General features: G+C 44.9%; 1 protein-coding gene across 1 annotated transcript in view; it reads left to right on the top strand.

Annotated features, from left to right (window-relative positions):
* ACO2 (aconitase 2) overlaps window positions 1–27,279 on the top strand; it is a 1,318,356-nt gene that overhangs the window by 1,083,785 nt on the left and 207,292 nt on the right. Inside the window, exons 18-19 of the mRNA XM_044075713.1 lie at window positions 11,188–11,261; window positions 23,686–23,797. Coding sequence (XP_043931648.1) covers window positions 11,188–11,261; window positions 23,686–23,797 — 186 coding nt within the window. The remainder of the gene's footprint in view (window positions 1–11,187; window positions 11,262–23,685; window positions 23,798–27,279) is intronic.

The following is a 27,279-nucleotide window of genomic DNA, read 5'->3' as shown; positions in this document are numbered from 1 at the left end:
TCTTGGAAAACAGCTTTTCTTTTGGCAGTCACTGCAGCAAGAAGGGTGTCAGAACTACAGGCTCTCATGGCAGTGAAGCCTTTTATTATATTTTACCCGGACAGTGTGTCCCTCAGGACCAATCCTTTTTTTATGCCTAAGGTTTTATCCAGTGTGGCTGTTAACCAGCCCATTCACCTGCCAGCATTTTACCCAAATCCGCAGAACAAGGGGGAGCAGATTCTGCATTCATTGGATGTACATAGACAACTAAGATTCTACTTAAACAGGACCAGATCTCTAAGAAATTCTGAGCAACTACTGGTAGCATTTGCTGCAGGATCAGAGGGGAAGGCTGTATCAAAGCAGACTATCTCTAAATGGATAAGCCACTGCATTCATTTCTGCTATTTGCACCATGGTAAACTTGTGCCCAAGGGGATCAGATCACATCCCACCAGGGCTGCCTCTACTTCAGCAGCTTTTCTCAGAGGGGTCCCAACCAAAGACATTCTAGAAGCTGCTACTTGGAGCTCTGTTCATACCTTCACAAAGCATTATCATTTACCTCTCTTCTCCAAATCCAGGGCAGGCTTTGCCACTGCAGTCCTGCAGGGCCTCATAGCTGCTCCTAATGCTGTTTAGTTCCATCCTCCCATCCATAGCTTTGGGATTCTACCCAAATGTAATGACTGCAACAGTGAAACACGAAGAACATAGTACAGTTGTGTACATTTATCATAAATGTAGATGTTCGAGTGTATTCACTGTTGCAGCCTGGGTTACCCACCCGCCATCCCCCATTCTATACCTTTTCTTTCCGTCACTATACTCAAAAGTCTTTGTGGTGTATTTGTTTTAGTTGAAGGTAAAGTATGTTTCTAAAAGTGCATTGATATATTTACTGTTTGTATATATATTTTTTGCTCCCCATTTGAGGGGCACCTGACATCTGGGGCAAGAAAAACTGAATAAAATGGCGTTGGCTGCATGTTTTATACACCTGACGTCATGGAAGAGGAGACAGCAACTGACGCAGGACCCAAGACTTTGTTATTCAGGCCGACTGAGGGCAACCTGCCAGCAGATTACCCAAATGTAATGACTGCAACAGTGAATACACTTGAACATCTACATTTATGGTAAGTGTGCACAACTGTACTTTCTCTTTAGGCAGACGTACCAGGATCTGCTTATTTAGGAAATGAGTGTTGAGCACCTTGGGTAGTTTTTCAATACTCTCCCCACTTTCTTCACTTTTAGGTTGACCTAGTTCCAAAAAAAAAAAAAAACACACCCTTGTAAGATGAAGAGGGCCCCCCAACCCAAGCATCAGTCAAGTTTACCACTGTGGTGTGCCTCCTCCTCCATTTTTTAATCCCTTGACCAGTTTAGTCTTTCTAGGCTTGTAGTCTGTTATCTTGGAAATGTTGGTTCTTTCTGCAGAAGGAGCTTGGATGAGTAGCAAAGATGTATCTGCAGAGTTCATGGAACAGTTACAGATATTAATCTTTAGAACATAGGAAGCTGTACTATTTTAGAGAGAGGCAAATTGTTCTGTTCTTAAACTCCTTCCTCATTTTGAAAGGATAAGGATCTTAGACCTTCCTGACCTCAGAATACATCCAGTGTACCAGGATGTTCATTGTGCATACAGCTGCAGTCATAACAGATGGGTTCTCCTGCCATCAGGCGGGTCCTCGGTCGGCCGAATTCCAAAGTCTAGGTCCGGCGTCGGTTGTCGTCGCTTCTTCCCTGACGTCAGTGCGACAGGGGTATAAAGGAACCAGCCAACGCCATTTTTTTCAGTCTTTCTTGCCGCGCGGTGCCCGAAGCAGAAGCAGTTCGCAAGTGCCGTTCGGCCAGCTCCTGAGATTACGAAAATTTGGAAACCGAAGTCTTCTTAAAAGCTAAGTACCCCGTTGGGGAAACTTTTCTTGCCTCAGACCGATGTCAGACAACGTTAATAATTGTATTTCTTGTGGGAAGCAAATATCGCATGAGGATTTCCATTCCCTCTGTATTCCTTGTTTAGGCTCAGACCACGACGTCTCGGTCTGTCGCTTTTGTGCTACATTCAACAAACTCACTATTAAGCGTCGGGCGGAGTTCGCCCAGCATTATTTTGGGAAAGCATTTAACTATACTATGTCATCGGATACTCCGACTCCGGTTTTGTCTAAAAACCGCAAAGACAAGGACCGACACTCGAGGTCCGCGGCCTCTACTGACACCATGCCAAAGCCTACTACACGTGGTCCAGTTCTCAGTGAGGTGCCTACGCAGCCCCTGATTACCGACGACACATCTTTGGCGGTGTCTCCTGTGCCCAAGGTCACAGGCTCCTCGGCCCACACCCTGACTACAGATACCGAAGCCACTCTTGGCGTTGAAACACAGAATGTGGACAGGTCCACCTCCACTCAAGGTGTCTTCAGACCTTCCTTTTCTTTCTCTATCAAGGCTTTCACCAAGTCTAAAGCAACCATGCACTCTGAGACCAGCTACACAGGGCCCATCTCCAGGCCCCATGCCTAAGAAACAGATGCTTAAAATGGCTGAGGATTTAATTACTCTAATCAGAGGTTCTCAGCCCCTCGGACAAAAGGCCCAGAGTGGAGGAAGATTCCCCCTCCTCTGATCAGGGCTCCATTATTTCAGAACACTCTGATAATCAGGAACAGTCTTACTCCCCTTTTGAAGACTCTGATGCGGAGGAGTCTATTCCTTCTGTATCCCCCCTGAGGATTACTCATTTGGGGAAACTTTGCATACCTTAAGGGAACACTTCCACTGGGAAGGCCAGGATTATTCAGATTCCAAGAAAAGGCTCAGGGAATTTCTTTTGTTACCCCAGCACAGGCCTCTGGCTATACCTCCTGTCTTGGACATCCTAGATGATGTTTACTCTTGAAGCCTGCCTTAACCCGGACTCTCTACCTCCAGCTCCAGTTAAGCCTGACAGGTACTACAGGGTTCCTGACTCTCACCAATTTCTATACAAAAGCCATGCTGCTGGCCTAGAAACCATCTCACAGGGCCCCAAGGGAGTTAAGGCCTCCATTGCCAAAAATCCATTGCCTTCCGAGAGAGATTCCAGATCCTTAGAAAGGTGGGGGAAAAAGGTATATACCTTGGCTACCTTATCCATGAGGGCCTTAAACTGTCAGTTTCATATGCTAAAGTACCAACAGTTTTTGTTATCACAATTGAAAAGTAAAATGTCACAACCTGAACAACCAGACTTGAAGGAGTTGCAGGGTTTGATGCATAGTGCAGAACAAGTGGGTAAGCATACCTTACAATGTGGTTTTGATGCTCTAGAGGCCTCATGTAGAGCTGCTGTTACAGGCTCAGTCATATGTAGGCATGCCTGGCTCAAGGAACAAGCCTTGCCTGATCATGTCAAAGCTAAATTACTAGATGCTCCTCTTCAAAAGGATGTACTATTTGGTACTAATGCTGAAGAAGTATTACGGAAAATGGAGGAAAAGGCTAAATCAATGCAAACTGTGAAAGAATTTCTACAGGTTCAACCCCCACGTTTTAGTAGAAATTGGCCTTCCAAAAACTGGTCCTTTCCTGCCACAGACAGACCCCAAAGAGGCAGATACAGGTGCCCAAGGGGCAGAGGACAATCACAAGGATCGTATAGAGGCAGACAATGGCAGGCTCCTACACAGAGGTGGTGAGGACAACTCGCAATCTTTCAGAAAGCAAACCCAATGACTTTCCCCTTTGCATGCCAACCAGGTCTCAAATGGCAGCCCCCTTAGGAGGAAAGCTGGCATTATTCTCAAAAAATTGGCATGTTGTCACAAAGGACAAATGGATCCTGGACATTATAAACAGAGGCTACAAATTCCATTTTCATACCCTTCCAAAAATGAGAGGTATGCCAAACCTGCCACACAAAGGGCAGAGGCACAAAGGCAAATTTCAGATCTCATAAACATGAAAGCTATTCAAGAGGTACCTACACACGAACAAGGTCAAGATTTTTATTCCAGGCTATTTCTGGTGCCAAGGAAGGGAAAAGATTGGAGACCTATTTTGGATCTATCCATCCTAAACACATTTCTACTCGTACCAAAATTCAAGATGCTCGCTCTACAGCAACTTCTTCCCGTGCTGGGCAAGGAGTCTTGGCTGGTAACATTGGACCTCAAGGAGGCATACCTGCATGTCCCAATCAGACAAAATTGCAGAAGGTACCTCAGATTTCTTGCAGGTTCAACCCATTATCAATTCTCTGCATTGCCCTTTGGCTTATCTACTGCGCCCAGAGTATTCACGAAATGCAAGGCATCAGTAATTGCCTACTGCAGACTTCAAGGGATACAAATATACCCTTATTTGGACGACTGCCTGATCCAAGCGGACAGCAAGTACATTCTTCTGAAACATCTGGCTTATGTAATAATGTTATTAAACTCTCTGGGATACACAGTCAACAAAGAGAAATCAAGGCTAATACCCTCTTGGAAGATAATTTTCCTGGGTGCCAATTTGGACACAAACACCCAGATGGCCTACCTCACGCCAGAGAAGCAGGGGCAACTAATTCAATACTTCAGAACACTAGCAAATTGCACCAGGCTGACTGCAAGGAAAATCCTGCAGGCTCTGGGATTCATGGCATCTTGCATCTTACTAATCCCATGTGCAAAGCTGCATATGAGAAAACTACAATGGTACCTGAAAAACATATGGTCTCAACACAGCCACAGTTTGGAAACAATAATACCACTAATTCCATGCCTGCAAAAGGAATTTCTGTGGTGGGCTCAAGCATGTCAAACAAACACAGGTCTTCATTCAGCAAGCCTCAAGCAAATCAAGTCATCACAACAGACGCCTCAGACTACGCCTGGGGGGCGCACATGACAGACCGGTGCATTCAGGGCAAATGGTCCCAAAAAGAAAAGCACCTTCACATCAATCAAAAAGAAATGCTAGCAGTAATAAATGTTATTATAGCTTTCAAGGACCTTCTACAACCAGGCCAACTATTGATAAGAATGGACAACACCACAGTTATGTGGTACATAAACAAACAGGGAGGAACACATTCTTACCCCCTATGCAGACTGGCCATGTCACTTTGGAACATGGCCATGGACTTACAAATGGAACTACAAGCACAGTACTTGCCAGGCAAGGAAAACACTGCTGGCAGACCACCTAAGCAGGAATATGACAGATCCACACGAATGGAAATTGCATCCAAAAGTTTTTACAGAAATAATACAAGAATGGGGAAGGCCAGACATAGATCTCTTTGCCTCCCACAAGAATCATCAATTGTCAAAATTCTGCTCAAGGATCTTCCATCCAAAGGCCTGGAGAGTGGACGCTCTTTCCTTCAGTTGGACATCTATGACCGTTATGCCTTCCCTCCTCTTCCTCTGCTGCCCAAAGTTCTATTAAAGACCAAAGCAGACAGACCAAAGATGATCCTCATTGCTCCGGACTGGCCAAGGCAACACTGGTACCCACTCCTGAGGAGCCTGACTCATTCCCCACCATGGACCCTGCCTCTAATGCCTCTTCTGACTCAGCACAGTTTCAAAACTCTTCACAGCCAGCTAAAAACATTCAATCTAGCCGCATGAAAGATTCCTTAGCATCACAACAGGCCCTATTCTCCAAGGAGGTGCAGGATGTCATTTTGGAGGCCAGAAGGCCATCAACTAGAAAAGCTTACTTCGCAAAATGGAAACGTTTTTGTGTCTGGAATGATAAAAAGGACCAGGATCCTGGAAAACTGAATTTACCTCAAATACTACAATATTTGGCTGAACTGCTAAGCAGTGGACTTTTTCTCCTCCATCAAAATCCATGCATCAGCCATTTCTGCAGACTACAACACTGATCCACCTTTATTCTCTCACCCTCTCCTAGGGCATTTCCTCAGAAGGTCTAAGAATTTAAGGCCTCCAAGAAAACAACCAATACCTGCTTGGGATCTTAATTTCATGCTGGAAAAACTGACCTTGCCTCCCTTTGAGCCAGCTGCCTCATCAGATTTGCAATATTTGTCCTGGAAAACAGCTTTCCTTCTGGCTATCACCTCAGCTCGTAGAGTTTCAGAACTACAGGCTCTCATGGCTGTCCAACCTTTTATCATCTTCCATCAGGACAGAGTTTCCTTACGAACCAACCCGTCCTTTATGCCTGAAGTGGTATCCAGGGTAGCTTTAAATCAGGCCATACATTTATCTACTTTTTATCCTAATCCTCAAAACAAAGGGGAGAGATTACTACATTCCTTGGACATCCACAGACAACTGCGTTATTATTTGACAGAACAAAGCCTTTCAGAAAATCAGAACAGCTCTTTTTGGCCTATGCGGTAGGAGCTCAAGGGAAGCCAATTTCCAAACAGACAATCTCAAAATGGATAGCCCACTGCATACGCTTTTGCTATTCCTTTCATGGCAAAACTGTTCCTACAGGCATTAGGACTCATTCCACCAGGGCCACAGCCACCTCTGCAGCATTCCTCAGAGGAGTTCCTACCAAGGATATTTTGGAAGCAGCCACTTGGAGTTCTGTGCATACCTTCTCCAAGCACTACAACCTACCATTATACTCAAAATCTAGAGCAGGCTTTGCCACTGCAGTCTTGCAGGGCATTTTGGCTCCTCCTAATTCCACCTAGTGCCTACCACCCCTTTCTAAGCTTTGGGATTCTACCCATCTGTTATGACTGCAGCTGTATGCACGATGAACATAGTACAGTTTTGTACCTACCATAAATGTAGATGTTAGAGTGCTAATACAGCTGCAGTCCAGGTTTCCCTCCCTCCTTCCCCTCTTGGGACAGGCCTATAGGCTAACACATCCTCATACAACCTGATTGGGGTATTCATTTATGATGTATTTGCTTGCAACTACTGTATTTTGATTATATTGCACTGCATGATTACACAAATTTATGTATTGCCTTCCTTCTGGGGGCACCTGACATCTGGGGCAAGAAAAACTGAAGAAAATGGTGTCTGCTGGTTCCTTTATACCCCTGTCGCACTGACGTCGGGGAAGAAGTGATGACAACCGACGCCGGACCTAGACTTTGAAATTCGGCCGACCGAGGACCCACCTGACGGTAGGAGAACCCATCTGTTATGACTGCAGCTGTATTAGCACTCGAACATCTACATTTATGGTAGGTACAAAACTGTACTTTCTGAAAGTTGACTCCAAGGATTCGTACCTCTCTCACTTGGAGGGTGTCTTGATGGTGATAGTAGACATCATGAATGCCTTTTTGCATATCTGTCTGGAATCAAAATTGGCTGTTTCTTTGCTGCCCCTGTGCATCATTTTCCAAACATTATTGCTATTTAGTCTGTACTGTTGCATGGAAATTCATGTTTCTTTCCCTTTCATTTCACACTTTCTATCAAAAGTCATAGAGGACCCAAACCCCATCTCCCTCTTTAGTGGCTGAGAAGGACATTGTTTTTCTCTTGTCTTTACAATGACCAAAATTTCATCTCTGTGCCCCACTTTGACTGCAAAAAACATGGTTTCAGGCTGACCAGTCCCTAGTATAGCAGCAGCTTTCCCAGTACAAGCTAGGGATGACCCCTTGGTTAGCTTACAAGGCAGCTCCAGCACCATTAGGTCCTCCATTCCTATTGGAGTTTCTGGCCAAACTATGAGGTGGTTTGAGACTGCCAACAAAGTCTTTCCTCTCTTGTTTAGATGGAGGTGTATCTTATGCTCACTTTTTTGCCATCTTGTGTATTAGGTATTTTTTTCTGTCTGTCCTATTCTAAGATGTTTTGGGGCACACATTGACATTGTGAAGGGTAAAAATACGATCCAGTACTGGTTTGCATAGCATTTTCTAAGAGTTTCAGCATTTTTTGCCTGCCTTTCAAGAAGCTATTTCTGGTGAATCTGAACTTTTATTATCAGCAGACTTAGTTGCCCCATCCCATCCCAAAAAAACAGTTTTATCTGGCTGTTTCCATGGCTCTGAAGTTTGTTTTGAAAACTCTTGTGGCCATCACCTCTGTCAGCAGAATCTCTTGTGTTTGTAGACCCATATTTGTAGGGGATGTAAGCTGTCCTTTTTCGGGTATTAACTCATTACAGCTGAGTGCGCCTCCAGGTATTTCTGCACTTACCTCTACGGTGCCTTTAGGCATCATGTATTGCTTGTTCATATTAGCATCAATTCCAAAACCATGTTACATACAAGGTATCAGAATATTCATGATTGCAAATGCAATTGTATTATTTCACCTCTATCAATGAGTATTTGTTAGAAGTGTAAGGTGATAACTTAATTTCTTTTTAAATGCTGAAGCCACACCCACTGGGAGTTAAAAGTACACACTCAAAAGAGCTGTACTGGGGGGAATGAGTTCAGTATCATTAAGGACTTGCACATTTCCTCTGGATGGTAACCTTGGAACCATCCTTGGCAATCCACCTCACCTTCCAGGTTTCATTCAATTGCAGAGTCCAGGGAGAAAGAGCTCTTGATAACCTTGTGCATGACTTCAGGAGCACAGGCCCACTTGTTTGTCTCTTCCTTTAGGATTAAAAAGGGCTGAATAACTGCCCAGGTAATTCCTGACTACAGTGTCCTTCACTATCGGATGGTTAACCCATTGCAAATCCCATCAGTGGCTATCCCTTTGAAGTATGTGGTAGCTTCTATTTGTAGAGTTTAAGCCACCACAGTCATTAAGCTGGTTCGCTTCTTCACCAAGATTTGAAACTTGAATTTTGATTGAGTGTTTGATATCCATTTATTTTGTAGGAGGGCTTTTTACCTTGGATGCATAATGCCTCCTGCCATTCCCCTTTATTTGAACAGTTCCTCCATCCAGTAGCAGGTGATTTTCCCATGAAATGATGCTTGTATATAATTTTATATTTACCCTTTAGGTGTATTTGTACAATGTATGGTGCCAAACCAAGGATTACGATGAGCATGGGATCTGCATTTGCTGCCTGGCACTTGACATTAGTGTTCCCCAGTGAGAGGAATATGACCCCTTCCCCCCAAACCCGGTTACTAAAGCTTGTAATTTGTCTGGATTGTGCTAATCTAATGATATTGTATGAGGAAATGGCATTAGTTATCCAGAGCAGACAACCTTCTCGCAGGCCACCCATTATTATCCATCTTTTTCATGGTTTCAGGAACCTGGCATTCTCCATCTAGGTGAGTGCCCCGTGTCCTATTTGTTCTTGCCAAGGAGGCCTTATGTGGCCTGTCTGTTCTCCATTAGCAAGAGTTTGGTGGTAGGGAGCAGGGCAGCCTGCCCACCCCTCACTAGTGAAGTACCCTCCCCTGCAGTTTGGAGGGTTCTGTACGTGCTGCTGTTATGGGGAGTGTCTCAGCGGGTAAATACCCTGGCTTATGCTTCTGTACTACTGCATCAGATGTGTAGGCTTGTGCTCAATAGGTATAACTGCTAGTGCTTCTGCTCAGTAACACCAAGGTGAGACAGAGCCATGGCTTCCCTCCTTCCAAGATTGGTGAGCCATCAGTGGCTGTTCATACTTATTGTCCATTGTCAGCTCCTGTAGGCACCTGAGACACTAATCAAAATAATTTTGCTTGCATCAGTCATGGATTTATTCTTCCATGCCACAGCTTTGCTGTTGCACATTGAAAGCATTTTTTGCATCAGGCCCTGCCCCATCACTCCTGCGACTTTCTCTTACTAGAGGTTGCTGCACGTCAGAGTACTGGAGAAACAAGTTCATAATTAAAGCACTGTTGTAGAAGCCTACGCTGTATAAGTTGTATCCTGCCAAGAACTGAATATCCAGCCAGCTTCCAAAGCTTTAGGGCACCTTCCATGCTCTTGTATGACCATTAGAGTTCAAGGGTCATACAGTATAAAGGCAGATGCATGGGTGCCAAAACTTAATACTTTCTTGCCTTTTAAGCAACAAGCAAGTCTTGCTCTGTGCTATGGCTTCTTTGCTTTGGAGTCTGGTAGTTTTCATGAAGTAGGTAGATAAGTACCCCGTTGGGTCGTCCTTTCTATTGTTTTCTGAAGCTGTCCACGTGAAAAAGGAAGTGTTTGTGTTGTTACCATATCCCCTAAAGATTATCACTTGTCTGGCATTTTTAGGAGAGGAACGCGACATTTAGTCCTGTTCAGTTTGTAATAAAACTCACGGAACTAGCATAATTCCTTCCTTTTAACATTTGAAAACCAAAGGTTGGTGGCTCTCAACTGCAGAGCCATGGAGCAGGTTCTGGTTCTTCATATGTTCCCCTTCTGGTCCTCAAGAAGGGAAAAGTATTCAGGGATGCTTTGGTTTCCATTTCAGCTTCCTTTTTTTCTTAGCCTACAGTAGGTGATAATGCAGTGGCTTTGTCAGAGCCCTTGAATCATAAGCTGGCTTCTTGCCTCTTCTGGCTTTTCTGTGCATGAAGCTGCTAAGAGGCAAGAGACGAGCATGTCCTCCAAGACTGCTGTTACATCTGTTTTAGCTAGGGGAAACAAACTCTTGCCAGGTACTGAGGAGAGGGTGGACATTATTCCCATGCCAAACCATGCTGAGGAAAAGGATTCCGGGAAGATGTCTGCGTGCTCCTGTTCGATAGGCATTCCCAAGGAAGGGGCACACAAGCTTAAGTGTACTTCTGCTCCTTTATTACCTTCAACTGAAGGAGTGAAGGACGAATGGTTTACCTTTTACCAGTGGCATACTGAAAGCCTCTAAAAAAAAAAAAAAGGATCCCCCCCCCACACACACACACACACACACACGCACACCCTTCAGATTCATGAGCAAGAAGCAGGCTTGGATTATACGTTTCTACACAAGATAACTGGGATTCCGAGACTGAGGAAAATTTATCTTCAGATACTCCAATGAAGGGTTTATTTAAGTGGGAACAAAAATATCAGAGACCCAGCAAAGATGAGTTTTGCTATTAGATTTTCTACCTCCCGTCCGTCCCCTTACCCACCCCACTGTGGCAACTCTGTAAACCTTACTCAAAGCCCTCTACTACCCAGTTTGGCCTTAGATTTCATCAGATAATTTTCAGTTAGGCTGAGTGAAACATAAGATCTTTGTACCTTTTGGCAGAGAATAGTATAGAAGTATCAGTCCTGGTTTTCACTTTAATGTAGCATGTTTACTGCCTGCAATGCATTTTCTGTTTAATATTAACATTTCACTGTACTTGAGTGTATTATGTGCTTTTCTTTACAGGCAGAAATACTGCGTAAAGTTGGAGGTGTTGTACTCGCTAATGCTTGTGGACCATGCATTGGACAGTGGGACAGGTAAGAAAGAAGCACTCTAGATATCCTTTACAACTCTACAAACATTGTACATTTAATGTTAGTTGGGCTAGCCAGACACTTTCAAAGTTGCTCATTAGGTGCTCCCCTTCTGTGACACGTTCATCCCCAGTAAGTGCTTGACTGTGGTATGCCTGACATGACTTATGATTAGGTATTTTCTCCAGTTGCAGTTTAGTTTAGTCTACCACAAAGGTTTTTGTGTAGTCACGGGCAAGAATTTTGTGGGGAATCTGAGGGTAATAACACCATCATATTGTGAGAGGCAGGCATTTGTATGTTCTGCCTGTTACCCTCACGGTATGATAAAAGAATTGTTGGGTATATACTCAAGTTTACATTTTGTCATTAATGCAGTAATTCCTTAATGTTATATAGTCCTATCTCGCCTCCATTATTACGTGTGGGTTTGGAGCCGATCCTCGGCTCTGACTCTGCTGCTTAGAAAGCCTGAAAACTTCTGATTGGCTCGTGGCTAGGAGGTGTATCCCATGGTCATGAGCACATTCCCCAGATCTCGTTTGCCGCGTCTTCAGTCGGAAGCTTCTTTTGGTTGGCCGTGGCTAAGTGATTCAGTTTTATTGTTGTACTGCTTATTAGGAGATTTTGCTTCTTGTGAAGCTTTTTCTGATTGCAGACAGTCTCATTGTGATTACCGATTTGTGTCTTTAACCGGATTTGACTTTATTGCTGTTATAAAAATTTACTTGGGCCTGTTGGCCCTTTGTGTGTGGTTCCCATGAGTGTGTTTTTTGACTAGACCGTTTAACTTAGAGGTGCTAGTTTTCTCCCTTTTTTCTTTCTTGCACTGGGTTCGTTTAAGTTAGAGAACCTAGTAAAACCTTTTTATTTTTGTTGTGGGTGTTGGGGCTAGATCTGCTTAAGTTAGAGGATCTAGTTCCTCTCTTGTGCGAGTGTGTTTTTTTTCTCTACTGCCATTATGTCCAAGGAACATAAAGAACACAAACAGGCTTTAAAAAGTGTACTAAATGTTCACAAAAAATGTCCATCACTGATGGACATAGCATCTGTGTGTACTGCTTAGGGGCCATACATCTACAAGAAACTTGTCCTTTTTGTCATTCTTTTAGCCCTAGAGTACTCCAGGAACGGAAGAATAAGCTGATTTTAAAAGGCATGTTAAAACCTTCCTTCGAGGAAGACCTAGCCAGTTCTTCCTCCTCTGCTAGGTCGCATTCTTCTAGAAATAAGGGCAAGACCTCTAAATGGCCTTCTCCATCCTCAACTTCTGTCTCTGAACATCCACAGAAGTTACCAAAATTGGAGTTGGTCTCTGTCTCTTCGGCTCCACAGTCTTCGGGGCTGATTGAGATTTTGGACATGGACCCTGCAGTATCGGCACCAAGTGTTTCGGTGCCGATCACTAGAAGACCTCTTCGGAGTCGGTCTGCAGACATTCCACCGGTCTCCCCTACTCTAAAATCACCTATTTTGCAGAGAACAAGGTCTCCCACACTGTCCTCCAGATCCTGCAGGAGCTTATCTGAAGACATCGAGAGAGTGGTGCTCAGACTCCTCAAGTCGTCGGCCTTGCCAAAATTATCAGCTCTGACCCATTCGGTCTTGGAGCCGACTCTTGCTACCGATCCTGCTTTCTTTCCTCCTCCAACCCAGATTGGGCCTTTGGAGCCGATATTGCCGGTACCGACTATAGTGGTGTCCTCTGCTCCAGCACACCGTGTGGTTGTCTCGGAGCAGAGTTCCACTCCGACACTGTCTGCACCATCCGAAGTGTCTAGGGTCTGAAGCTCTTCATCAGCCCCGAGGGGGACACTTGGAACCTAACTTCGGTGCCGAGTTTTCCTCTTGGTGCGTCAGCCCGAGTGAGCTCGAACCCTACATCATTCTCTGAGCCGATTTTTTTGGAGCTATTGGCACCTACACTCTCCAGAGCCAGGGCGTCATTCGGAACCAGAGGAATCGGTCTTCGTGAGGATGAGGAGCATGTTGTGTAGTTCATCCGCCCCACGTAAAAGTACTGATGCTATACTCCCTCAAGTGCCGACTACAGTCTCAGCATCCTCTCTCCCCCGAGATGGCAGAGACCCCCACAACCTCAGGACCCCTATTTGGGTGGCCCCCGATCTTCCGAGACCTCCCCAGAGGAGCCCCCTCGGAAGAGATCATGTAAGAGGAAGCATGTAGACTCCCCTGATGAGTCTGTCACATCCGACACTGACCTCAATGAGTCTGAGGGGTCCCCTAAGTCGTCCTTTGAAGATGTCTCCTTTGCAGACATTTTGGAGATCCTCAGGCAGAGATACGGCTGGTCCACCGTTACCCCGTCTGAGGAGTCAGTGTACCTGAAGGCTTTCGGGTCTCAACCTTCAGCTTCATGGGTGTCTCCTCCATTTGATGAATTACTGGATCTTGTGAGTCAGAAAGCATGGCAGACTTCTGATGCCGTGGAACCGGTCCCCAGGAGGCCAAATAAATTTCTTTCCGACCCTAAAGACAAAGAATTTTTATCCAAGGGCTTACCTGTTGATGCCATGGTGGTGGCGGCGGCCACTAAGGAGGAGCTAGCAGCTAGCTTCTTCTATCCATCCGCCCAATAAGGAATCCTGAATGATGGATAGGTATGGGAAGCATATCTTCTCTTCAGAGGCTTTTACACTCCGATCGCTGAACTATCTATCACATTTTACGAGACTTCAGAGAGATCTCCTAAAGGAGTTAGAAGCTACTCTTCAGGGTACCTCTACTGAAGCAGTCCCATTTACAGTGTCTACTCAGTTGGCTACTCTTACATCCATTGTTAACTCCTCCATGCGGCTGATCTCCTACGCAGCTGATGGTGCATGTAGGGCGGTGGGCTCAGAAGTCTTCTTAAGGAGACATTCCTGGATGCGTCTATGCAACTTTGCTGAGCCTTTTAAGTCTGCATTCACCATTGCCCCCGTGGACGGATCCTCTCTTTTTGGACCCAAGGTGAAAGATGCTCTCACCAGGTGGGAACAGGAAGGAAAGGCTCTCTCTGCCGTGGGAGTCCATTTTACCATTCCTTTTAGACCTTACCCTAAAGGTCAGAAGAGCAGTAAAATGTGGTTCAAGAAATCACAGAGACCTTTCCAGGATACACAGGGTGATTCCTCCTTCAGAGGCAGGGGAGGAGGAAATAATGGTAGACATCGCCCTAGAGGCAGGGGAGGCCCACAAAATCAGGGAGGTCGCAATTCCTTTCGTGACCGTCCCTGTCAGCGTTCCTGATGTAGAACCTGACTGTGCGTCTCTGGAGCTAGTCGGGGGTCGCCTGTCATTGTACCCAGAACCCTGGCTAAATCTCACTCGAGACAAGTGGGTACAAGACAATTATCACCAAAGGATACTCTGTACCCTTTTCCCTTCCACCACGCCCTCCCAAAAGGATCCCAGATGTGCCACCCAATCACAGGGATCAAGCGGCTATAGAGATAGAAAAGCTGCTATTAAAAAGAGCCATCCAAAAGGTCCCAACAGACCAGACAGGATTCAGAACATACTCCAGGTTCTTTTTAGTTCCAAAAAAGAACAGGAGACTGGAGACCCATCTTAGACCTCAGCAGGTTAAATGAGTATGTAAAGAAGTCCAAGTTCTGAATGGTCATTCTACAATCCATACTCCCTCTGTTAGGGAAAGAGAGCTGGATGTGCTCAATAGATCTCCAGAATGTCTACTACCACATAATGATGGACAAAGCATCAAGGAGTTACTTATGCTTCTGGCTGGGAGCCAAATCATTACCAATTTCGGGCGCTGCCCTTTGGTCTCACCACAGCCCCCCGGGTGTTCACCAAATGCGTGGCAGTAGTGACAGCTCATTTGAAGCGTCAGGGAATCCAAGTCTTTCCGTACCTGGACAATTGGCTCCTGACCGCCACCACCAGGCATCGTCTAGTTCAGTCGAGAGATTCCACAATCAAGCTCTGTTCCCAGTTGGGAATATCTATAAACTGGGAAAAATCCTCAACCTTGCCCACTCAATCTATAACATTTATAGTAGCAAACATAGAAACAGTTTCTATGATAGCCAGACTACCTACAGACAGAATACAGAATCTTGCGCAGCACATTTATAGGATACTTCCCCTTCGAAGAGTCAAAGCGAAGGTGGTGTTGCAGCTTCTTGGAACTATGGTGTCAACCATAACCTTGGCACCTTTAGCAAGACTACATATGAGGATACTCCAATGGCTCCTGTCATCCCAGTGGTCCTTTCAGCAGTTGCCTCTGCATCACCAAATACTGATCACAGATTCATGCAAAAAGGATCTACGCTGGTGGATTCAGCCAGGTCATCTTACCACAGGGACTCCCTTTGTACCACACCAACCCATTGCCACTGTGACCACGGATGCCTCCCAGATAGGGTGGGCGGGCATTATCTAGGCAGGACTGTCCAAGGTACATGGCAAGATCAGGAGGCCCATCTGCATATCAGTGTCCTAGAGATGAGAGCGGTGCTTCTGGCATTGCAAGAACTTCACGACTTTCTCCCTCTAGGGACAATAGCTATCCAGACAGACAACATGTCGATGGTTTGGTATCTAAACAAACAAGGGGGGACCAGATCATATCCTTTGTTGAGAGGCCCTGCGAGTTTGGAATTGGGCAATTTTTTCCCAACGCTTTCTCATTGCAACGCACATCCCGGGGACTTCCAACGTGATAGCGTAAGCAGAACAATATTGTTACCTCACGAATGGTCCTTGAACCAGAAAGTAGCCCATCTGATCTTCCACAAGTGGACAACCCTGCTGCAATCTCTTTACCAGCCCCATCAACACCAAATGCAGCACCTATTTCTCCCTCATCCCCCCTCCGGGAGAGTCTCCAAGAGATGCACTCATCCACGATTGGCCCCCGGGACTCCTGTATGCTTTTCCTCCTTTTCCACTCATTCCCAAGGTCATACAGAAAGCAATGTTGTTGGGAAGCAAGATGATCCTCATCACTCCTTACTGGCCTCGTCAGATTTGGCTCCCTTTTCTCGAGCCTCACCTGTTGGACTATCCATGGACTCTGGACTCAGTGCCAGACCTCTTGACACACGTCAGGTTCTCTTCACCCCAGTCTCCACACTCTCAAACTGACAGCATGGCTGCTCTAGTTCTGTCACTAGTCAGGCTTCATGATCTGTCTCCAGCTGTAACTCATATTGTTACCTCTTCTCACAAGCCTTCGACTAGAAAATTGTATCACAGTAAAAGGAAGAGATTTTCTATATTGGCACACAACAGAGAAGTTGATCCATTTACAGCTCCCATTACTATTGTTTTGGAGTTCCTTTCAGAATTCTTTTTCCAGGGTTCAGCAGCTGCAACACTCAGAGTTCAGCTAGCAGCAATATCCAATTTTCATGCAGGGATTAATGATTCCAATCTTATGTCTCACAAACTGTGCAAATCTTTTCTTAGGGGTTCCATGATGTTAAGACCTCCTGTTCAAGACCCCATTCCTTCCTGGGATCTGAATCTAGTCCTGTCTAGGCTTACTTTGCCACCCTTTGAACCAGCCCATAGTTGTCAGTTGAAATTCCTGTCTTGGAAGACTCTTTTTCTGGTGGCAATAACATCAGCCAGATGAGTTTCTGAACTACATGCCCTGTCAGTTAAACCTCCATATTTAATTTTTCACAAAGAAGGGTTTCTCTCTGGACCAATCCTCCTTTTATTCCTAAAGTGTTCTCAATTTCACTTAAAGCAAACAATTGAATTGCCAGTGTTCTTCCCTAATCACTCCAGTAAAGCAGAGTATACATTCCACCAATTGGATGTGCATAGGCAACTGCGTTTCTGTATCCATAGGACCAAAGGATTTAGAAAATCAGAACAGCTGTTTGCTTCTTTTGCTGAGGCGAGAATGGGATTGCCATTTTCTAAGGTCACACTATCGAACTGGATCTCTAGCTATATTTCCTTTATTTACAGTTCTCAAGGAAAGGAGTTACCCTTTAAAGTTAAAGTGCATTCTACCAGGTCCTTTTCTACTTCTGCTGCCTTCCAAGCAAGGACACCTATTCATAATATATGTGCAGCAGCAACATGGGCTACCCCTCATACCTTCATTTCACATTATAAATTGGATTTAACTTCCAGGGTTAGAGCCTCGTTTGGTTACATGGTGCTCAGGAGTATTTTCCAGTGAGTCACCCATTCAAGATGCTAGGGACACTGTCCCACATGTAATAATGGAGGCGAGATAGGGCTACATAACATAAAGAAGTTATGTACTCACCATAACATTCCATGTATGTAGTCCATCTCGCCGGACATTACAAACCCACCCACCAGCCCCCTTCCTGGAGGATCTGGAAACAGTTTTTTCCTTTTCTACAGTGGTTTATACCATAAAGGGCTCCTTTATTACAGTTTATTCTTCTGGACCTTTGTCCTTTTCCTGTCTTATCCTGATAAACTAGTAGCAAACAAGATCTGGGAAATGTGCTCATGCTCCATGGGATACCTCCTAGCCACAAGCCAATCAGAAGTTTTCAGGCTTTCTAAGCGGCCGAGTCGGAGCAGAGGATCGGCTCCAAACCCACACGTAATAATGTTGGGTGAGATGGACTACATACATGGAACGTTATTGTGAGTACATAACTTCTTTTTCCTTTGTGGTTTGATAAAGTTTCGTTTCCTAACTACTTCCAAGGAGAAAGAAAACGGCACCTTGTCTTTCAACACTGTCATTGAGAGATGAGAGCTGTTCATTGGTTGGCTTGTTATATGCCACCAACTGAGCTCTAAACACTAGTTGGACCGGATAGTTGGTGATGCAGATCAACATTCTGTCACTGTGTTAGTTGGCCAGTATGTATCATACAGATGTTCGTGTTTCACAGTTGCAGTCATTACAATTGGGTTATCCTGCTGGCAGGCCACCCGCAGTCGGCCCGAGTTCCAAAGTCTACGTCCAGCGTCGGTTGCTGTTGCCTCCTCCCTGACGTCAGTGCACCAGGGGTATAAAAGATGCAGCCAATGCCATTTTCTTCAGTCTTTCTTGCTGCGTGGTGCCCGAAGCAAAAGCAGTTTGCAAGTGCCGGTCGGCCGACTCCTGAAGTTTTCAAATTCGAATTTCAGATCCGAAGTCTTCATTAAAGCTAAGTACGCCGTTGGGGAAACTTTTTTCTTGCTCCAGACCGATGTCAGAAAAAGTTAATAACTGTATTTCTTGTGGGAAGCAAATACCTCATAAGGATTTTCATTCTTACTGTATTCCTTGCTTAGGCCCTGACCATAATGCTTCTAGCTGTTGGTTTTGTGCTAGATTTAACCAACGCACTATTAAGCATCGGTACGATTTTGCATTCCATTACTTTGGCAGAAGATTTAATTATATAATGCCATCGGATCAGCCGACTACCGGAGTTTGCAAAAAACGAAAAGAAAAGGACAGGCATCCGAGATCCTGAACTGACTACAAGGCTTCTTTTAGGCCTGTCGCCGGTTCTCAGTGAGGTGCTTGCAGCCCCTGACGCCCACTACCTCAGAGCCACAGGCCGCTTCCGACTCCACGTGGAGCAGACAGGGCCTCTGGAAACTCGAGGTATTGGACATTCGGAAACTATTCCTTCAGATGGGTCCGGAGCCGCTGAGCAGGCATAGTCTTCTGAGGGTGTTTTCAGGCCTACATAGATATATGTGAAACCTACTTCAGCTACAAAGGCAAAGACTAAAGCAGCTCTAAAGACAAAGAAACAAGTACAGCATTCACCTGGACAGGCCTCCATGTCTAAAAAACAGATGCTTAAAATGGCCGAAGACCTTATTTACTTGATCAGGGGTTCCCATCCCCCTCCTGAAAAGAGGCCTAGGCAAGAGTTAGAATATGAATCTTCAGACCAGGTTTCCATTTCCTCAGGTTCCTCCGCTGAACAGGTTTACTCTATTCCTCCCTATGAGGATTCTGATGCTGAAGAATCTATCCCTTCAGCCTCTCCTCCTGAGGATTATTCTTTTGGGGAAACACTGCATACTATGAGGGAGCATTTCCACTGGGAGAGCCAAGACTACTCAGACTCCAAGAAAAGGCTCAGAGACTTCCTTTTATTGCCCCAGCACAGGCCCCTTGCTATCCCGCCTGTTTTAGACATTGTAGATGTATTTTCAGAGTCCAGTTTTTCTCCAGACTCTCTACTACCAGCCCCTGTTAAGCCAGACAAGTACTATAGGGTTCCTGATTCACATAAATTTCTCTATAAGAACCCTGCAGCTGACCCAGAAACCATTTCTCAGGGTCCCAAAGGGGTCAAGGCGTCTACTGCAAAAACCCCTATCCCCTCTGATTGGGATTCTAGGGCCCTAGACAGATGGGGCAAGAAGATTTATACTTCTGCTACCTTGGCTGTAAGAGTCTTAAATTGCCAATTTCATATGCTTAAGTATCAGCAATATCGTCTTTGCTTAAACAGAAAATGTCAGCAAATACAGAATGTGCAGACAAAGAAATGCAGGATTTATTGCATGCAGCTGATCAAGTTGGAAGGCATACTTTGCAATGTGGCTTTGATTCACTTGGGGCCTCCTGCAGGGCCGCTGTTACAGGTTCTGTCATTAGGAGGCATGCTTGGTTAAAAGAACAAAATTTTCCAGATCATGTTAAAGGAAAACTATTAGACGCTAAAGCAGAAGAGGTGTTGAAGAAAATGGAGGACAAAGCTAAATCTATGCAAACAGTCAAGGATTTCTTGCAGGTACAACCTCCCAGATTTAGCAGGAACTGGCCTACAAAAAATTGGTCCTTTCTAGTGTCAGACCACAAAGGGGCAGATAGACACCCCAGAGGCAGATCACAGCCCCAAGCTCATACAGGCCTAAACAATGGGGTGCTTCTACCTCCAAGAATGGAGAGGAAAAATCACAGCCATACAGGAAACAGTCTCAATGACTTTCCACTTCCAGCACCAAGCACTTATCTTTTGGCAGCCCCTTTGGGGGGAAAGCTAGCACTTTTTTCACAAAATTGGCACATGATCACCCAGGACAAATGGGTTCTAAATATAGTTTCACAAGGCTACAGGTTCCACTTTCACACCCTGCCAAGGCAAAACGGTATGCCAGACCTGCCATGCAATCAATGGGCAGAGGCACAAAAACAAGTTTCATCCCTCATGGACATGAGGGCCATTCAACAAGTACCAGAGCAAGAACAAGGACAAGGATTGTATTCAAGTCTGTTCTTGGTACTCAGAAAGGACAAAGCCTGGAGACCAATACTGGACCTATCTATTCTAAACACATATCTGGATATTCCAAAATTCAAAATGTTGACTCTACAGCAGCTTCTGCCCATGTTGGGCAAGAAGCCTTGGCTTGTGACTTTAGATCTAAAAGAGGCATACCTGCATGTCCCAGTCAGACAAACATGCAGAAGATACCTCAGATTCAAAGCTGGCTCACTGCACTATCAATTCTCTGCACTGCCCTTTGGCTTATCTACTGCACCCAAGGTCTTCACAAAGTGCCTGGCACCAGTAATTGCCTTTTGCAAACAGAGGAATACAAATATATCTTTACTTGGACGACTGCCTTGTTCAAGCGGAGAACAAGTACATTCTACTACAGCATCTGGCGTTTGTAAAAAGATTACTGACAAGTCTAGGGGTACACAGTAAAGGAGAAGAAATCAAAACTCGTACCCACTCAAAAGATAATATTCCTGGGTGAAAGCTTAAATACAACTGCCCAGATAGCTTATCTCGCGACAGACAAACAGACAACTGACTACTTATTTCAAAATGCTGGTAACAAAGACCCAATTATCTGCAAGAAAAATTCTGCATGCCTTTGGTTTCATGGCATCCTGCATTCTGCTAATTCCATATGCAAGACTGCATATGAGGAAACTTCAGTGGTATCTAAAAAGTGTTTGGACTCAACATTGCCACAGCCAGGAAACAATAATTACCCTCATTCCCTGCCTGCAACAGGAGTTTCGATGGTGGGCAAAAACCTGTCTCCACAACACGGGACAGCCATTCACCTTAACCACAGCCAGGCAGACATTGACAACAGATGCATCAGATTATGCCTGGGGGGCCCATATGGCAGGAAGATGTATTCAGGGCACATGGTCCGCAAGTCAAATGCATCTACATATCAATCAAAAAGAGATGCTAGCTGTTCAGAATGCCCTGATCCTTCAAGGATCTACTTCATCCAGGACAACTACTAATAAAGACGGACAATACTACATTCATGTGGTACATAAACAAGCAGGGAGGCACACATTCCTACCCTCTCTGCAGGCTAGCCATGAACTTGTGGCACACAGCATCGACTTACCAAGTACATCTGCAAGCACAATTCCTGCCAGGAAGGACAAATACTCTGGCAGATGAACTAAGCAGAAACCTAGTAGATCCCCACGAGTGGAAATTGGATCCACAAGTCTTCAGCATGATAACAAGGACCTGGGGATGCCCGGACATAGACCTATCTGCCTCCCCTCACAACTACCAAGGTTCTGCGCAAGGACTTATCACAAGCAAGCATGGAAATTGGATGCTCCATCTTTCAGCTGGAAAAATCTAACAGTATATGCCTTTCCTCCTCTGCCTCTCCTCCCCAAGGTACTCCTCAAGGTCAGACAAGAGAAACCAAAAATGATACTGATTGCCCCAGACTGGCCCCGCTAGCACTGGTACCCAGTCCTAAAGAGCTTGTCTCACTGCCCAGCCGGGACATTACCTAAAATTCCTCACTTATTGACCCAACAAGACAGTCCGATACTGCACAGCCAACTCAAGACCTTAAACCTGGCGGCATTGCAGATAATGTAGCCTCTCAAGACACACACCTCTCTAAAGCAGTGATGGATGTTATTTTGGAGGCCAGGAGGCCTAGCACCAGAAAATCTTATGCAGACAAATAGAAGAGATTCTGTGCTTGGAACCAAGGACAATGTATTGACGTGATTGTTCCAAATATTCCTCAGATTTTGCAATACTTAACTGAGATGCTGGATAAAGGCCTTTCCTTTTCATCAATTAAAATTCATGCCTCTGCCATTTCAGCTCATTACAATACAGAACCACCTATTTTTTCTCATCTGTTACTAAGGCAGTACCTCAGAGGGGCCAAAAACATAAGACCTTCAAGGAGAGCACCAATACCTGCATGGGATCTCAACTACGTCTTGGAAAACTCACACTGCCCCTGTTTGAGCCAGCCTCTGCAGCTGACATAAAATTCTTATCCTGGAAAACAGCTCTGCTCCTAGCAATAACCTCCGCTATAAGTGTCTGAGTTACATGCACTCATGGCTGTGGAGCCTTTTATCATTTTCCATCCTGACAGGGTTTTGCTGAGGACAAACCCTACATTTATGCCTAAGGTAGTGTCTAGTGTGGCCCTTAACCAAACAATTCATTTGCCTACTTTTTATCCAAACCCACAGAATAAGGGTGAGAGAATTCTGCATTCTTTGGACATTCACAGACAGCTACGCTTCTACTTGGACAGAACTAAAGCTTTCAGAAAGACTGAACAACTTCTAGTGGCATATGCTGCAGCATCACAAGGAAAGCCCATCTCAAAACCGACTATTTTAAAGTGGATAGGACATTGCATTTGTTTCTGCTATTCACAGCATGGGAAATCAGTGCCGAAGGGCATTAGGCCACATTCAACCAGAGCAGCAGCCACTTCAGCAGCCTTCCTCAGAGGAATACTAACCAAAGACATTTTAGAGGCTGCAACTTGGAGTTCAGTGCATACCTTTACAAAGCACTATCACTTGCCTCTCTACTCTAAATCCAGGGCAGGCTTTGCTAATGCAGTTCTGCAGGGCCTGATAGCTTCTCCTAATCCTATTTAGCTCCAGCCTCCCAACCTTAGCTTTGGGATTCAACCCAATTGTAATGACTGCAACAGTGAAACACGATAAACATAGTACAGTTATGTACCTACCATAAATGTAGATGTTCGAGTGTATTCACTGTTGCAGTCCAGGTTACCCTCCCACCATCCCCCTTTTTCTTTGCTGGGACCTATCTGTACTTTTCTACTCTATACAACCTATGTGGTGTATTTGCTTGTAGATGAAGGAAAAGTTGTTTTTTGAGCATGCATGCTTATTGACATAATTTAGCCTATCATTTTAGGGGCACCTGACATCTGGGGCAAGAAAAACTGAAGTAAATGGCGTTGGCTGCATCTTTTATACCCCCTGGTGCACTGACGTCAGGGAGGAGGCGACAGCAACTGACCCCGGAGCTAGACTTTGGAACTCAGGCCGACTGCGGGTGGCCTGCCAGCAGGATAACCCAATTGTAATGACTGCAACAGTGAATACACTCGAACATCTATATTTATGGTAGGTACACAACTACTTTACAGCTGTGGTACATGATAGTTCAGTCTCCTTCTAGAATGCATTCATTTTTTTTGTTTTCTTTCATAGAAAAGATGTAAAAAAGGGTGAGAAGAATACAATCGTGACATCATACAACAGAAACTTTGTTGGCAGAAATGATGCTAACCCTGCAACACATGCTTTTGTGACATCTCCTGAGGTAATTACTTAGTTTGACTGTAGGGATCAAGTACACACATTTACTGGCTGCTTAATGTTTTATGAAGATCGTGTAGTTTTAATATATATTCTTATTTAAGTGTACTCTTATTTGATTTCTGTAGTCCACATTTCACTAAGGGTTTGACCTCCCAAAAATACCACGAGAACTAACATTACTCCTCTTTCATACTTAAAGAAGGATGGATGGCATTTGCCTAAAGAATTCTTGTACATATACTTGCATATTTTACTGTTATGCGCACACAAAGCCAAGCTTTTTTGATGGCATCTCAAAAAGCATAGCCTCCATCTGTACCATGTAGCTCTCCAGTCAGCTGACAGTGCTGCTAGTGATAGAGTGGTAGGGCAGCCAGACCTTAATCTGGCTGCCAGTGTGTGGAAGTTAGAGATTCAGTCCTTGATGGGATGCCAGTCCATCACATCTCTCTCTCTCTTTAATGGCTACACAATGTTTTGATTTAAAATTGTGATAATGGTATACATTTGAAATTACCTAGCAGTCTTCATATAAGTGCCCCTGCCCCATTGGGGTTTCTTCTCTCTTTTTTTTTCACTTTTGTGTTGTATTACTGTTCATCTAAGATGGGAGAATGTTCAGGTGGGAGGCAGATTCCTCAGACTGTCGTGACCAGTGTCTTGTTTAGGTGCTTCCCATGACTATGCACAGTGCTCTGTTTAGCGTTTGTCCCCAAGACCCTACATAGTCGTTGATCTTTTTTATCCGTGTACCTTGAAGAACCAGTGAATTAAACTGTTGTCTCAGGGTATTATGGTGGAATCCACCCATCCCATGGGTCAGTTTAGTCTGCCAAGAAGAAGGCCAAAAAGTATAGGCCTGATCCAGTTGCTGTCCTGCCTTCCCCAGATGTCTGTCTACAAGCTGATGAAAGCTTTGTAGACCATCCATTGCTTGCCTTAGACTCCCCTACTGTGACCTTGTCAGAGGCTGATATGGATCCAAATTTTCACATGTCGTTATAGACTTTCCAGTGACTGTCCCGGACATTGAGGGGGGAACCTCTGCTGATTATTGCCGAGGAGGATTCCTCAGATTTTAGTGAAGGAAGACTACTAAGTCCCGCCAATGGTCTTTAGGACAGATATCCTACTCAAGAAAAAGCAGAAAACTAAACCTATTATTCCTGTTGCTAAAGATCCCCAGTGTGAATGGCAGGATGTTACTCCGGGTCTGTTCAGTGCTTTAATGGCCTTGATACCTCCCGAAGGGGTGTTGGTCCCTGCTCCTCCACTCCTGTTAAAAGGTCTAGGAAATTTGATTCCTCAAATGAGGAATTGGATTCTGGGGAGGAATCTCCTTGCTTACTACTTTCAAATTACTTCCTCTCTAGACTGTGGCTCAGAATAAGAGGATTCTTTGAGCCCAAACTCCCCCTTGAAAGAATTACCCTTTGGCAATATTATTGCTCTTATGATGGAGTACTTTAAATGAGATTGCGTCCAGATCTCTGACATTCAAAAGAGGTGTATTATAAGCTTTCACAAATGGAGCCTCCTAAGCCATCTGCTGTGCCTCTCTTTTGGCAGTCCTTTTGGACAGCTTTTTTGCTGCCTCTGTAGCTCCTGATTCTTCGCTTCCAGCTAATAAACCTGACAGGTTCTACAAGGTGCCTGAGGATTGCAGTTTTTTGTAAAAGTTACCTTCTGATGATCCTTCAGTGGTTTCTTTTTCCTCTGATAAAACCCTAAGCTGTTGCCATCTATTAAACTTCTTCCTTCAGATAAGGACAGTCGAGCTGTGGAAAGGTTGGGTAAAAAAGTATAAATTGCTGCCATTAATTACCAAACCCACATGACTAGGTATGTTTTGGCTCTCTTCTCATATGGCTAAGGTGGTGTCTGACCTTCCAGATTCTGATGGGGGGGGGAGGCTTCAGCTCTTTCCCCTGCTTGGGTTCACTTCCCAGGTTGCCCCTCACACCATAAAATGCAGCTGTGATGCAGCTGATGCCTCATCCAGGGCTGTTGCTTTTGGCTCTGTGATGAGGCATTATTCTTGGCTACGTGTTCAGGTTTTACATACCAAAGCCAAGCTGATCGATGCCCTTCTGGATAATCTTCTTGGGACAGCTGCTGCTGATCTAAGTCCCTCCAGGATAAGGGTAAGGCTTTGCAGCAGTTCAGACATGTTGTCTCGCCTATCCCCAAATTTCAGAGGAATTACCTTTCTGAGTTTGCCTTTGTCCGTAGGCAGACTCGCCCAGCTCCTAAAGGTAAGAAGGGATCTAGGTGCATTCCTCCCTACTAAATCCACTCTTCTCTCAAAAGCCTTCTTTTCATGACAAGCCTGTTTCTATTTGATGTTGGACTTTTTCTTCTCGGCCAGGTCTCTGTCCCACCACCTTTTTTCTCTTCTAATTGAGCATCAGATCACCTTAGACTCTTAGGTGTTGTCTGTCATTTGTCAGGGGTATTCCATGGTTTGGAAATTCCTCCTCCCGCTTTCAGGCATTCATCAACCTCGTCTAGAATAGCTTCCTCATTTTCCTGAGGTTCTGCATTCTGTTTTAGTTCTTCGGAAGGAGGGTGCATGGAAACTAATTCTGTTCTGGATCTTTCTTTGCTCAACACCTTTCTCAAGGTCCCTTCTTTCTGGACGTTGTGTCTTCAGACCTTGTTTCCTCTTCCCAAGACATATTTGGTTTCTCTAGACCTCAAGGATGCTTACATTCACATTCACCCTCTCTTCAGGAAATTTTTACGTTTGTTGCTTCTTTGCATTTTCTGTTCTCTGCGTTGCCCTTTGGCTTCTCTATTGCCCCATGAGTATTCACCAAATGCCTTTCTCCTGTCACTGCTTTTTGCAGGATTTGGGGGATACAGAGTTTTTACCCCATGTGGGCGACCTGCTTATTCAAGCTCCTTCTCCCAGCAGTCTGTTGCAGGATCTCCAGTTTGACACTTGCCTTTTACAAACTCTGGGGTTCATCATAAATCTCAAGAAATCAGTTTTGACAACCTGTCGGGATCATGTCTCTCTCAGTTGCAGGCTTCACACTGCTCCTATGCTTCCTGCTCCCAAGGTTTTGTCTTTGACGGCCTTTTTCCACACTCTACTTCCTCTCTCACGGGTAGGGAATTTCTCAGGGCCTCCACTATTATTCTCATGCTTCCTCTCACCAGGCTCCATATGAAGATGTTTCAGTGGTACCTCATATCAGTATTTCTTTAACATTCCCCCCTGGAGGTCCCTGTTCCTTTACTTCCTTGCCTCAGACTCTAGCTTCAGTTGTGGATTCAACATTTCTATCTCAGTCCGGGGCTTCCCTTCCAGGCTTCGGTTCCTTTTCAGGAACTGTACACAGATGCCTCCAACTTGGTGGGAGAGCTTCTTGCTGCCCCTTAAAGGTTCAGGGTCTCTGGCCTCCTCATCAGAGGTCAGATCATATCAACATAAGAGAGGAGAGCTCTGAAAGCTTTTCTTCCCTCTTCCACCCTGGC

Source organism: Protopterus annectens, chromosome 1.part1, assembly GCF_019279795.1.
Source record: "Protopterus annectens isolate FY-2018-M chromosome 1.part1, PAN1.0, whole genome shotgun sequence".
Taxonomy (NCBI): domain Eukaryota; kingdom Metazoa; phylum Chordata; order Ceratodontiformes; family Protopteridae; genus Protopterus; species Protopterus annectens.
The sequence above is the reverse complement of the archived record's forward strand: the minus strand, read 5'-3'. Positions and strand labels throughout refer to the sequence as shown.